We start from the raw sequence: 15,462 nt of genomic DNA, 5'->3' as shown, positions 1-15,462 counted from the left end.
TGTGAACAGAGAGGTTTCAGATGAAAGCTCTCTCGGATGTACGTTAGGTGGTTTTTTTTTTAATAAAGTAGATCTATGGGTTGTCAGCTTGAGATTCTATCGAATACTTTAGTAAATCCTGTGACGTAATTTTAGTGCACTGCACCATAATCTGTGAAAGGACGGAATTAATTTGTGCAATGTTGGCATAACAGTCAACATGCATTTGTCATACACAATGCCGGAAGGCGCTGTCATTTCTGATATAAACAGTGTACTTGTAATGGGTATGTGTGCAACCACACTTTCAGAAGAATCTTTCTTTGGTTATACAAGTAAACAAGTCTGCTAACAAAGAAGATCTCCAGATTTTGTCAAATGTTTAATTAAGTCGTTTGCTATAATTTCTTCAGTGGATCCAATATAATTTGCACAAGGTTGGAATTGCTCTCTGCAATAATGGCCATAAATATAAAATCCCATGGTGAGAATCGCAAAGTGGAGCGTTGGGTTGCCCGTGTTCTTAGGGGCATAGAATCTTGCAAGTATGTTTTATATTGCAGGCTAGCTGTTGGTATTGTACTGTTTGTTAAATGTCAAGCGTATTTCTAAGTGTGATTTCGAGAAGTCACACAAGTGGATGGTCTAGTCGATGTACAGTTGCTCAGGTCAGGAAGTAGTTTGTGAATATAGTAGTGCTGATGAGGTCATGTTGACTTGCATCAAAACAGTCGATAAGTTTCACCTCAACATGTTACCATCATATGTTATGGCATGCCCTCTGTACTTTCTGTGCATCATCCAACAAGATCATTGATAATACTATGTTGGAAGATGATCTTCAGAGTTTCCCAATATTATTTTGAGAATCTCTCAAAACAATCTCCTATACCATACAATCAAGAGTCACTACTTTTGTAGACTCCCTCGTGACATAAGTATCATAACATGTTGGAACTTATATGATATCATAAACCAAGTTCACACCCAAATAACTAATCTAAAGTATAACACACAAAAGAACATAGACCCAAAAAAAACCCAATCTATAAAATAAGTTTTACACCCATAACATCTCCATCCTTACCATCCCAACTCAGATAAAAAGCCAAAGCTTTTTAAAGGCAAAGTTTTTAAAGCTTGCTCCCAAAAAAACACCCAATGTAAAGAACCAATAGACCTAACAGTAACAATGGTGGATGGTTTTAACTTTATCCTTACAGAATCTGTTTTTCGGCTATTTTGTTGTGTTATATTCTGCATTCTATTAGCATTAACCATGCTAACATGGCATTTTCATTTAGTTCTAGATCAGACTCTGAAGTATAATGAATCAGGACACTAAGCAAGAGTGCAACTGTTAAGATAAAGTCTACAGCCACTGGAATTATCCACACTTTGTGATTTGATTACATCCATTGATTCTTGTCACACGAATGGTCAGTAATACTTATTACATTTATGTACAGATATTTAATGAAGGAATTTAAAAGAGCATGGTGTTACTGCTTCACCTTTTAAGAAGTGATTTCATGTTTACTCTTTCCAAATTTTGTGTTGTGATCCTCCTTCCACTCCACTGGCATTACCTGCGGTAAGAGGTTCAGTCACGCACTGATATTACAGTCAAGCTTGTGTGATTCAAAATCCAGAATCTCAGTTCTGCATGAAATAAAAGAGGAGACACAAACATATGGACAATATGCAACAGTAACTTTGCAGGACATTTCCAAAAACAAGAACAAGTTCCTAATGTACATCTTAATTACAAAGCCAAGTATAGGACCAACATATTTTAAAGCACCTTCAAGTGGACCTTAGAAACCCTTAAAAAAGGTTCTGCAATGCAAAAACATTTTTTTATGTTCATGTTTTATTATTCACAATATTGCCATTAACAAAATTTTCCAAATTGAATAAAAAAAGCATCCTAATGGGCGGTTGGTTCATAGGTCAGGTGGATAAAGTATTAAGCCGTCCACCAGGGTTCTATTCTTGCAGTGGTTTTCCCCAACTGAATGGCATAAGTATAGAAGGTATGAATCTGGGTGCAAATTCCAAGTGATATTCTCTGAGGTGCACCTTCCAGTAGAACTCCAAATCAAATTTCTTTCTTACACACTTTTTCCTTTAAGTAGGTCATGAGCAAGGGTGGACATCCACTCTCATTGGAATATGTCATGACCAAGCCTAACTGTCACAACCCAGGGGACCTAACACTAGTGGATCCACTCCCAATGGGACAGTAGAGCCATTCAATTTGTCAAGTAGTTATGGAGTAATATTATTTTGGTTAGATATTTAAATGTTGATTTATGCTGGAAGATTGTAATTGTACAAATGATCAGATAGATACTTATGTGTTCTACTGTATTATGTGAAAATTGGAGTAATCACAACCACCTTTCCCGTTTGAGGGTTTAGCATGGGCAAGTGCAGATGCTATTATTCTAAGAATGTATTGACTACCAGTCATTGCCACTAATTTCATGGTGGTGGTATTATGCTGGTTTGGTGGCTCGTTACGCCTAAAAATTCTTTTCAAGAAGTTATTTATGAAAAGCTAAAATCAGCTCCATAATATTCAATGGCATTATAATATTATATGTAATTTGGAGCCATTTTGATTAAGTATTCAAACATATTTATTTTTAATCCTTGAATAATGGTGTCGATAGGCATGCTATGAGAACACTAAAATGCTCCTTGTATCATCTTATGAACAAATATTTCTATAATTGAAACAGTCCTTGCAACCAAAGCATGGGCAGTCTCTAAATAATAAGAACACTGCCAAGGCTATAAGCCAAGACAATGAACATGAGTCAAGCAGCAAACTTCCTCCAATGTCATGACATATGTGATCTTCACGAGGGAGTTACTCTCTCAAGAGTGACAAGACCGAAGACCATAGATGTTCACGAGTGAAGAAGAACATACTTCAAAGGGCCTTTCATTCGGTGACCTTGGCATTCTTCACTTTTGTTTGTTTTTACCCCTTACCTTGCAACCATTCAAGACATTTCATAAGAAAGCAACGGCCTTACTGATTCACTTTAAGTTCTAAAATCGTTGAAAAATATTTACACCATTATTAAGATCCAACTGAGGATAGTTTTTCTCATTGTATCACTTACTCTCATGCACAAACTGATATGGATGAGGTCATAAACATATTTTACGAGTATGTTCATATCATAACAAAAGTAAAAATCAGTGTTTTTCTACATTTCAGCCTGCTTATGACAGATTCCATTTATAAGGTCTAGAATTTTCTGACAAGCACCAGAGAGTGGCTGTAACTTGTAAGCTCTCAAATAAATTCTTCAAGTCTGTTCCATATCATTTACTTACAAAGTTACAAAGGAGTAAGATTCAAAGTTCCTCGTTCAGAATTCAAATCATAAAAATCTTCCCAACATGAGGCGAGAAAATTATATCATAAACTCAGAGTCACATGGTGAGAATTCCCCATTGAATTTTCTTCGAAGCTTGTCCTATGCTATGTAACTATTTATTCGACAGTATGACGTCATGCTTGCTGCTTCCAATTTTAATCAAGTCTACACTGGAGCCACATGATGCACCCAACTTAAAGCTTGTAAGAGATCACTTGTAGGTTAGTTTCTTACTAGATTGAAATGGCCTAGCCTTTTATATTTGGACATTTTTACTGTAGAGTCTAGACAGTATACAAAGAGATTAAATTAGCATTTCTTTTTAACTACTGTCCTAATCAGTTCTTGTGGTTAACAGTCTTTAAACTGGTTAAATTATGTGCTTGCAAGATTTCATGAGTTTCCTTTGTGCATGAAAATTCTTTTTGAAGATTGAGTTTATCTTTGGCCATATTATGATACCATCATTGAGGTTCTATCGTGAAATAGATTCTTTCATTCCATCCTTATTTCCTTGGCCAACCTCGTCAACTATTGCATGTATTTGGGCTAGACTAGTCCAACGGACTCAAGAACTCCATGTCAATGTCATGACTGATATGGGAAATCAACTTCAACTAGAAATGGAGTTTTAGGCTGAGGTGATGAGTGATGATGCAGAAGTATCCTTGGGCTCATGCAATCAGCATCAAATATTTCTTCGAATATGCATTTCCTATGTTTCATTACTTGGCTTAGTAGGAGGAATAAAGAGGTCATCATTGCTACAAAATTGACACATGGTACAGTACTACAAAATTCACCACTGCTACAAAATTGACGCATGGTACAGTACTACAAAATTCACCACTGCTATAGAATCGCTAAAAGACAAATGCATAAGAGTTAATTAGGACAGTCAAAAGGAGATTGACCACAAGGTACCCTTGGGAATTCGTAGAGACAGGTTAGGAGGAGGTGAAGAGTTACAAAGAGTGTTGAGTTACCATGTGAACTGAACAGTTTGAGAGTAAATTATAAATCTAATGAATTAAAAAAGGAGAAGTGAGTTCCAACTGTTTGCAACAGAAGAAAGAGAAGGTGCAGCTTCAAATTTGTAGTAGAAGAGGCTTAGCTTCAGCAAACATACCACCCCATGGTCAGGGAAGTCTGAGCCTCCTAATCTGAATAGTATCATTTGTGGAGAGACAAACACCTCCAAATTGTAATCCATGGGCCAACATGGCATATTATTCAGCAAAGAGTTAGATTCTAGCCCTATTATTTTGTTTCTTGTTATTTACATTTTAATTTATTATATTTAGTTTTGGAGCATCTACATACTGTGATTGCTTATGTAAGCTACTTCCGTAGTCTTTGCACTCTAATATTGCTGTTCTAGTTTTGTAGCTATGTTATAAAAATTTGTATTGTGCATCAAGTGGTATGAAAGCAAGGTCAACCCTGGTTGAGAATTTGAAAAATCATCATAACTACTTAGCTTCTAAGAGTTGGGTTCCACGAGATAATATCCTGTGCAACTATGGCAACAAGGAGACTCGAGAGAGGGTTTCAACTTGTGTCTATTGAGAGATGGGTTGTGGGAAGCAGTGCCAAAAGAAAGTCTTGTGAATGGTAGTCTAGTTGAGGACTATGAGAGAACTCTTAAGGATGTCGTTGTGAAAAGAAGCAAGTCGAGGAGCTGTGAGGAATTAGGAATTGGAGGAATTGAGAAGGAGAATCGAAGAATTAAAGAACAGAAGAATTGGAGATGCTAGAGCCATAGCATATTTAGAATCAGAAGATGAGATACAGGAGGAATGAAATGCTGATGAAAGAGACCCATCCAAGCCTTTAATCTCATTTCTGAAGGACAGAAGTAATGCAAGGGTGGAAGTTTCTTTCTACGATGGGAATCTGAAATAAGAGACTCTTTTGGATAAGATAGGAGAGCTCCAGAGATACTTTGAGTAAGAGAATGTCCACAAATCCAAAGAGTTCATTTTGCAATAACGAAGTTGAAAGGGGATGTTGAACTCTAATGATATGTTCTCCATAAAGATAGAGTGGACAAGTAGCACGAGAAGATAAAAATCTAGAAGAAAATGGTGAGCAAGATCAAGGGGAAGTTCTTACATGTTGATTACTAGCAAAATTTGTGTAGACAAGCACAAAATGAAACAAAAAAAGACATATGTCTGCAAATATGTGAAAGAATTCTTCAAACTATCATCCAAACAAGGACTTAAAGGGACAAAGTATCAAAGAATAAAAAGGTGTGTGAATCAATTGAAGTTCTAGAGTCAAGATGAGATGAGTACCCATTATTTATGAACTACAGATGAAGCATACCAAATTGCTTTAAAGGTAGAGGAAAAGTTGAATAGGAGATGGGGGGGAGTTGCAAAGGAAAGAATCTTAGAGGTAGAGAGAGAGAGAAGGTTGTAAGAGGACTTTTTAGTGAAGGAAGAGAAGTTGAAGAATCTAGTAATCAAATTTCCAAAGAAGACAACCATGCTCACAGAGGTAGAGGGTTTGGAAGAGAAAATGGTAAGTATGTTATTACTTGCTATAGATGTGGAGTAAAAGGGAAAAAATCATCTAAATTCCCAAAGAAGTACAATCCAAGGAGAAGGAATGAAGCTAGGACTCATGTCATGTAGACAAATGAGGCATCAATTGTGGGAGACAATGTTGTAGTACTTCAGCATGAATAGGGTGAAAACCTTATGTTTAGAAGGGTGTTGCTCAAACATGAAAAGAAGAATACAAAGGAACATGAACAAAGGAAGAGGGTTTTTAAAACTAAATGCAAGGTTCATGGTAAATGCTACAATTTGATCATAGATGGTGAGAGTATAAAAAATATGGTGTTTGTTACCCACCATCAGTGGGTGACCCCATAGGAGAAGGTTTCTCCTAAATTTGTGCCAGATGTTTCTGCTCCCTGAGCCAGTCATATGTCCCCTCACCCATCTGTCGAGATCGTATGGTTGAAGGTGAGCCATCCAATCCTAAAGGTATGATTTTTCATTTGCTTATGATCGTTTTTCTTGGGCACACTTGGGTATGGATTATTGGGTGACTTGGAAGGAGGAAGGGTTTTGACTGTAGTCTTGTTCCCTTACCTTAACTGGGGGGTTAATCCTCAACCCTAGTCCCGTGGGATATACCCTACTGGCTTGCAGCTTTAGGATGGGCACTACTTGGAAAACCGCGATTTTGGTAGTGTGGTCCCATTTTCCCGTTTTACATTTCTCGCTCCCCTCCGCACATTACATGCCCTATTTCATCATTTTCCCCCTCTAGGTCCATAAGGTTCTGGTAACCCCTCTCCTTGTCCACATGTATGGGTCTGGCCTAGAATGATGCCCCAAAGGTTGACGCAGCTAAAAAGAAGATAAAAGCATAATATGGGCACATACAAAAGGAAATAATACCACAAAATGCAAAAGATGGCCTGGACAATAAAATTTAGCACGTGGGAAAAAGCCAAAAATGAGCTCTACCCCTTTTTCGCTTCTCTTTTTCTTCTCCCAAAATTTCGACCTCCTTTCTAGACGGCTGAGCTAGGGCTACATGCGAATTCCTTTAGAAGAAGAATTTTTCAACTCCGTTTGAACATGGTACTACGTTGGTGTCTCCTCTAGGAATCCTCAAAGTTTCAGGCAATTCCCATGGTTCATTTGTGAGAAAATCAAGCCCTAGCTACATCTTTGAAAGCTCATCTTGAATGTCTATGGTTGCTGGTCTTCTAAAGGGTCATTTTCACATAGAAATCAAGAAAGTCAATCATTCTTGACCCTCTCTCTACCCTTGCTTGGCCTAGTGATCACATTGGAGGTCTTCCTCCTACGATTACTCAAAAACCCTAAGTCTTTCTTGGGCCTCCTTCTAGGTCTCTCCAGTGGAGAAAAAACCCTATTTTGAAAAAGGAACCATCTTGCAAAGCCCCTACAGAAGTCTTGCCTTGCCTTGGAAGCCTTGACCCTAGGCATACTCATTATTATTTGAACATCCCTAACCCTAGGTCTTGGTCTTCCTCATAAATCTTTCTTGGAGAGCCCTTGGCTTCTCTTGAAGCATTGACCCCTAATTGAGCTTCTCCTTTGAATGGGCCTTGGAAATCACTCAATACCTTATCATTGATCCCATCATTTAGGGTGATTTCCCTCATATCGAGACTCCTCCCATCGATGAAAGTTCATAAAGAGCAGGGGACAATGACTGGGGTGACAGTGGGTCTTTGTCCCATTGTTGTCATTTAGTCTAGTAGTTGTCCCTTAGGCATCCCTCTTAGGACCCCTGCTAGATTGTGTGGCAACAGTGTCCACAGAGGTTATCAATAAGCTAAAATTTAAATGAATCCCCTGTCCCAATCCATATTGAGTTTCATGGATATGGAAGGGTCAACAAGTCATTGCGAAAAAGCGAAGCTTGTTGAGTTTGTAGAGAAGCAACATGGGTGACCAAGTATTGTACTATGGTGGAGATGGGCGCATATCATGTATTATTGGGAAGATTGTGGTTGTTTGATAGGAAGGTTTTCCATGATGGAATGGATAATATATATGAATTCAATAAGGATGGAAAATGTTATAGGCTATATCTAATGGTGTAAGAGGAGACATCAAGGATCGACAGTAATAATGCTAGTAGTGGTAGTAGAAGTGGTTGTGCAATGTTGTGCTCAACCAAAAAAAATGGAAGGAACAAAAGAAGGAAAAAATTTGTTAGGCCATAATGCCAAATAAGGTACAAGAGGATGGGGGAAAAGTAATGTACCAAAAGAGATTCAACAATTAATGTTGGATGAGTTTGTAGGGATTGTTTCCAATGATATGCCAATGGGAATGCCTCCCATGGGAAATATTTCGCATTAGATTGATTTAATTACAGGATGAAGTCTACCTAATAAAGCTCCTTACCAATTAAATCTTGTGAGAAGTGAAGAGTAATCAGGTAGGTGCAGGAATTACTTAATAGGGGGTTGATCCAAGAAAGTTTAAGTCCTTGTGCTATCCTAGGAAAATAGGAAGGTACAAGAATTACTTAACAAGGGGTTGATTCAAGAAAGTTTTGATCCAAGAAAGTTTAAGTCCTTGCACTATCCTAGCAAAGAAGTAAGTAAATAGGTACAAGAATTACTTAATAGGGGGTTGATTCAAGAAAGTTTAGTCCTTACACTATCCTAGCAATTTTGACACCAAAGAAGTGTGGTGACTAGTGAATGTGCATCGATTCATGAGCTATTAACAAGATTCTTGTCAAGTATTAGTTTCCCTTACCAAGAATGGAATACCTCATGGATTGCTTGAGTGGGGAAAAGTATTTTTCAAAGATAGATTTGAAGAGTGGATAGCAGTAGATTTAGATAACAAAAGGCGATAAATGGAAAACAACATCTAAGATAAGGATGGATAGTTTGAATGGCTAGTTATGTCATTTGGATTAACCGATGCACCTAGAACTTTTATGAGATTTATGAACGAGGTCTGGAAGCCATTTTTGAGAAAGATCTTTCATCATGTTCCTTGATGAAATTCTGATTCTTAGTAGATCAAAGGAAGAGCACTTGGGGCATGTGAAGCAAGTGTTGGAAAGGTTGAAAGTAGAGAAACTACAAATTAACTTGAAGAAGTGTACTTTCTTGTTGAAAGAGTTGGTTTACCTAAGTTTTATAGTTTCCAAAGAGAGTTTAAAGATGGATCCTGAAAAGGTGAAAGCCATTGTGGATTGGTCAATGCCTAGATGTACATTTGATGTAAGGAGTTTCCATGGTTTGGAAAGCTTTTACTAACAATTTTATCAGAAACTTTAGTGGGATTTGTGCACCACCCACCAAGTGTGTGAAGAAGGGAACTTTTTAGTGGACAATGACAGTAGCAAAGTCCTTTGAAACCTTTAAGAAGAAAGTAATTGAATAGCCAGTGTTGGAGCTTCTAGATTTTAGTAAGGTATTTCAAGTAGTTTGTGATGCAGGTGGTTCAACAATTGGAGCAGTCTTGAGTCAAGATGGCAAGACAACAACATTCTTTAGTGAGAAGTTGGGTGATGCTAAGAAAAAGTACTCTATTTATAATCAAGAATTCTATACCATTGTCCAAGCCTTGAAGAAATGGAAACAATATTTGCTACTGAAGGAATTTTTGTTGTTTGAAAATCATAATGCCTTACAATACATTAATAGTCAAGGTAAGTTGAATCAAAAACATTTCAAATGGGTGGAGCTTTTATAGAGTCGCCCATGTGTTTTAAAACATAGATCTAGACAGTCTAATAAGGTTGTTGATGGATTAAGCCAAAGGTTAATGTTGTTAAATACCATGCATATTGAATTTGTTAGTTTGGATAACATGAAGAAGTTGTACATAAAAGACACAAATTTTGCAAAGGAATGGAAACCGTGCAAAGAACCATGGAGTATGAACAAGACATTATATTTGGTTTCCATGTCCAAATGGGATTCTTGTTCAAGCATCATAAATTGTGTATTCCACGGCGTACTTTGAGACTGAACCTCATTCAAGAGCTACATGGCATAGGTTTAGGTGGGCACTTGGAGTGGATAAAACTAATACATTGGTTGTTGAAAGAATTTTTTGGCCTAGTGTCAATAAATATGTGAGGAAGTTTGTTGAGTGCTACAGAATTTGTCAATCGACCAAGGGGAGAAGCCAAAACATTGGGGTATATACTCCCTTAACAATACCTAAAAATCCAGGGGAAGACGTAAGCATGGATTTCATTTTAGGACTACCTAAGACACAAAGAGGTCATGATTCAGTGTTGGTGGTGGAGATATTTTTTAAGATGACACATTTCATACCATGCAAGAACACCAATAGTGTTATACATGTGGTTGTGCTATTTTTCCAAGAACTTGTAAAGTTACTTGGATTTCCTAGGAGTACCACTACAAGCAAATTTACTCAATTCCTTAGACATTTTTCGAGGAATCCTTGGAAGAAAATGGGTAAGAGGTTGCATTACGGCTTGACATATCATCCACAAACAAATGTTCAGACAAAGATAATTAACTAAAGTCCAGGAATTTTAATGAGAAGTTTGATTATAGACAAACCAAGTCAATGTGATTTGGCTATAGCTCAAGTTGAATTCGCTTACAACAATTCAGTGAATAGATTCATTGGAAAAAGTCCATTTTAGGGAGAGTATGGAAGGTCTACAAAGGGTGTTGTAGAATCGGTTAAGTTTCCATAAGTTGAGGATAGGAGTGGAAAACAATTTTCCAAAAACTATGTATTACATTCATGAGCAAGTTAGAAAGAATTTACAACAAAGTAATTGTAGTTATAAGCAGAAGATATGTTTACATAGGAAGTTGAAGGTTTACAAACAAGGTGATGCAATGATGGAACATTTGAGGAAGGATAGGTTTCCTAGAGGAACATACAACAAACTTAAGTACAAGAAAATTGGTTCATGTAAGATTTTGAGAAAAATATTTGATAACGCCTACAATCTAGATTTTTCAAAGGTCGTTAACATTTCTCCAATATTTAATTTTCTAAATTATATCAACTTCATGAAGGAGAAGAGGTTGGTGAAGAAGGAACCATGCAAGAATGGGAAGAACAATTGCCAATCAACCGAACTAAAGAAATTGAAAAAATATTGACAAAAAGAGCAAGTTAAAAGAACCGATGTCAAGATCAATTTGACAGTTTAATCAAATGGAGAAATAGAAATAGAAATTTGGAGTCTACATCATGGATTGTAGAGGAATAATCGGGTCACCTTCAATGGTCTACATTAGTTGAAGAGTCCATAGTTCAATCCACATGAGCTAGATGCTCATGTTTGTGAAAATTTGTAGACCCAAATCCCTACTGTAGCAAACATATATTACTTCTCCTACTTGTTAATTCATGCAAGTTATTTATTGTGTTACACTATAAATATCTAATTAAATATGACTACAACCTTCACTAATTAAATTATATGCAGAAACAATAACTGAGCAAGAAGAAATAACCACACACACAATTGACACCGTTGTTTTTGGACAAACGTCCCTGGAAAAACCAATGTAGCAACTAAGGTTTTGTATTATTATGCAGTAGTTTCTGAATACAATCTTTGGATGCCTTACTAGCTATCCAATACAGAGAATTTGACTGGCAGAGAAATTAATGAGAAATACCTCACACTATCACTAGCGAACCGACACTGATCCAGGCCCTGGATGGCTGGCCCCATGCTGGCTCTGCGCAGCATCTGCGTCAACCTACGTAGATCTGCGTCACCTCTTCCATGAATCTTCTGCTGTCTGGAACTTCATTCCTCTGGCCCTCCGGTCTCACACCCCAGCTTCTGGCTCTGGAACTCGACTTCCCAGTTGAATCTCAGACTCCCTCTGAAGCTCTACATTGCCTCTACGTGGCACTGCATTGCCTCTTTTGGATCTCTCTCTGCCTTCTCTGCAATGTATCCCCAGATCAGGAAACTCTCCAACCGAAAAACAATCCCTGCCCCTCACTGCAAGAAATCTCCTCGATAACTTCTCCGACATCTGTTGCACTACTCTCCTGAGAAATCGATCTCTTGATCTCACTCGATGTGTCTTCCAAATGCCCATCAAAGTCCTTATAATCTTCTCATTGAGTAATCAACGACCCATATTAAATTCTAATCAATGGCTCAGATCATATTGACTTGATCTTCGTCTTTTTCTAGAAGATTCACACCCAGTTTTATTGATACCCTTTAATTATTTTAATTTCCTAAGTTTAGACTTAGCCATCCATTAAAAATAATTAATTATTTTAATAAAACTGTCTCCGGGTGGAACTTCCCAAAATGATTTCTGGGTATTCTGGAATACATGTGTCCTAGACTCCCTGCAAATTTTGAGACTTAGAGCACATCCGATGCTACCAAAAATCAATACTCCCTCTTAGCGAGGAACGTGCTCTAGTAATGCAACTTGCTGAAACATCACCCTAACTCTGTAACATCTCCCTCTGCGTTGCTGATGTATGACATCACTGCCCACCAACTACTACGCAAATGTTGCATCTGTGTTGCTGTTGAGTCTACATGTCGCTTCCAACTGCATCTGTACTGCAACTCCCTCTCATCTGTTGTTGCTGCAATTGAGAAACCATCCAAAATGTTGAACCAAAGGTGTTTAGCGTGATGCATCGGTTGCTGGAGTTCTGACTGTTGCTAGTCTCTGCATTGATCCTATGAAGTCTTTGCATTGTTGCTGACCCTACACTCTGCCAACTGCACTGCTGCCAACTCTGCTCTGCACTGCTCAGTCTTTGGCGCTCCTAGCCACTGTAACTGTCACTGTGGCATTCCTCTGCACCAACTGACACTAGTCCATCCTGCTACTTCTGATATGGGCTCCCATAGCAAGGTATTGATCCAAGAGGTGGATCCCTCAAGGATCCTACCCATTTACAGTTCTTTCGAACTACAGTACTAGATCACCCCACCTCTCCCTGGAGGTATCTGGGAATCATGGCAAACTCCTCCTCCTCCTTGATCCTTGCGGTTGCAGCCTACAGATCATGTTTCTCGTCCTTGTCCTTCTTCTTGAGAGGACACTACGTAACGTAGTGACCAAATTCACCACACCAAAAACATTTGATCTTCGAGACGTCCTTCTTTCACCTCTGCTGCTCTTGCTGCCCCTTTGATGCAAGGGTTGCATTCTCCTCCTCCTCCTCCTTGGGCTTCGTCACACTGTTGCTACTGCCATCAATTTTGCACTTGACTAAGTCTCGCCTCATTTCTTCCTGTTAAAGAGCGGCCCACATCCCTTCCCAATCCGACAATTTCTTTCTACCCAGGATACTCTGGACAAATACTTGCCATTCTTCTGAGACTGAATTCAGGGCCAAACTCACCATCTCTGTAGGCTGAGGCGTTGATCCTACATCTGCCAACTGATCTCGGACTTCCTGAAGCTTCGATAGGAACGGATCAATGTGTTCCCCTTTCTGCATCCTCGTGGATTTCATTTTCTCCTCTAAGTACATCTTCCGTTGCTCAGAAGATCCTTGATACAACATAGCCAAGGCATCCCACATCTCTTTGGTCGTCCCTTTTCTAGCGACGTGACATACAACGTGATCCCTCACTCCGTCGAGGATCAATCGCTTGGCCTTCGCCATCTCAGCCTTGTACTTCTTGAGCGGTACAACTAACACACTATCGACATAGGTTTTGAGATCATGCTCATCTAGAAGGCATGAGATCCTAGCCTTCCAGATCACTTAGTTGGATGCTTCATCCAGTCAATCTTGATCTCTCAGCCCATTAGCTACCATCTCTGCCAACAAAAGTCGAATTGCTCCTCTCTCCTCTGCGCAGTTGCTAGGTTGGCCTACGCACTCCCGGTTGGAGCTAGTAGATCTTCTCCTTGCTACTACTTCTCAGCAACTGGGAAATAGAATTCCTTGGCTCGGAATTCACTGAGGAAGAAATTTCGTCAAAAAGTGTCTTCTTCCTTCTTCTAACGCTTTTCTGACCCAACAAACGCTACAGAAAACTGCGTCCCACCTGAAGACTGCTCTGCGTTGCTCCCTCTGCCACTGACAAATCACGAATTGGAAATCTTACCTCTCTATCAACTCACTCAGAGAGATTTTCCTCGAGAATCTTGCCCTCCTGGCCTGGACTGCGTAATCCCTCTAGGGATTCGATCTGCTGCCTACGCAACACTTCAATCTCCCTCCTTCTCTTCAACGCTAGGCTCTTCTAGTCTGCTCTCTTGCTTCACCTGCCCTCTGATACCATGTGAAAATTTGGAGACCCAAATCCCTACTGCAACAAACTGATATTACTTCTCCTACTTGTTAATTCATGCAAGTTATTTACTGTGTTACACTGTAAATATCGAAGTAAATACGACTACAACCTTCACTAATTAAATTATATGCGGAAACAAGAACTGAGCAAGAAGAAATAACCACACACACAATTGACACCATTGTTTTTGGACAAATGTCCCTGGAAAAACCCAATGCGGGAAAACCGGTGCAGCAGCTGAGGGTTTGTATTATTATGCAGTAGTTTCTGAATACAATCTTTGGATGCCTTACTGGCTATCCGATACAGAGAATCTGACTAGCAGAGAAATTAGTGAGAAATACCTCACACTATCACTGGCGAACCGACACTGATCTAGGCCCTGGACGGTTGCCCCCATGCTGGATCTACGCAGCCTCTGCGTCAGCCTAGCTAGGATCTGCGTCACCTCTTCCACGGATATTCCGTTGTCTGGAACTTCGTTCCTATGGCCCTCCGATCTCACACCCCGGCTTTGTTGGCATTATGATACTAGTGTTGTCCTTGATGGCAACTCACTCAGAGTGTAACAGGTTTATTCAGAGGTAACAAGGCATTGGTATAGAAGAATAGGAAGATGGAACTAAAGTCTACTAATCAGAATGAAGAAGTTGGAGGTAAATGATGGTGTAAAGCAGTTTAAGATGTATACGCAGGTCCACTTAGTCAAAATAGCATATACACGTTGGTTCATAGAACAAAAAGAGTGTATACATATACACGCACTTTCACAAGAATAAAACCGCGTATATGTTGGAAAATCAAGGAAATTCAAGAGGAGACAATACCAGGGGTCAATACCATGGTATTAGCCCACAATATTGAGTAGAGTAATGACTATTTGATCTCGTCCAAGAATACCACGGGTCCTAAGTGGTTTTGGTCCGAGGTATTGAGAAAGGCCAAAAACTATATAAGGAGAAGAAGATCATAAGGCCAAGTGTGCAAGTGAAAGGGTTTTTAAGGAGCACTTCTATTTGAAGTATATTTTATGTTGCAAGGGCTATGTTTGTGATTTGATCTAAAACATCTTGTGCACCTTGAATTCAATGTTGGATCAGGATCATGAGACCTGAAATGACTTATCATTGAACGATCTGATATTGGTTGGGCTAGATCTAATGATATACGCCTGTTTTTATTCTCTAAATGTCATGATCTAGGTTTGTCTGAAGTCTGGAATATCAGCGAAGTTATGAGCTAATATTTGTAGATATATACGTTGGTTCGTCTCGGTAAAAGCGCATGTACATGGAGGGTCTACTCTTCCAAGTAGCATATA

At 38.9% G+C, this 15,462-nt stretch overlaps 1 protein-coding gene across 1 annotated transcript in view; it reads right to left on the bottom strand.

Moving 5' to 3' along the window:
• Positions 1-1,012: 1,012 nt before the first annotated feature.
• The window catches only part of LOC149250299 (Ribonuclease P protein subunit P38-like protein), an 82,677-nt gene continuing 68,227 nt past the window's right edge, over positions 1,013-15,462 (bottom strand). Inside the window, exon 5 of the mRNA XM_089459018.1 lies at positions 1,013-1,568. Within this exon, the coding sequence (XP_089315144.1) occupies positions 1,497-1,568 (72 nt within the window). The 3' untranslated portion in view covers positions 1,013-1,496. The remainder of the gene's footprint in view (positions 1,569-15,462) is intronic.

This window comes from Pinus tabuliformis, chromosome 7, assembly GCF_031772625.1.
Source record: "Pinus tabuliformis cultivar Carrire ecotype Pingquan chromosome 7, CPIR1, whole genome shotgun sequence".
In the NCBI taxonomy this organism is placed as follows: Eukaryota; Viridiplantae; Streptophyta; class Pinopsida; order Pinales; family Pinaceae; genus Pinus; species Pinus tabuliformis.
Note: the sequence above shows the minus strand (reverse complement) of the source record. Positions and strands in the feature narration are given on the sequence as shown.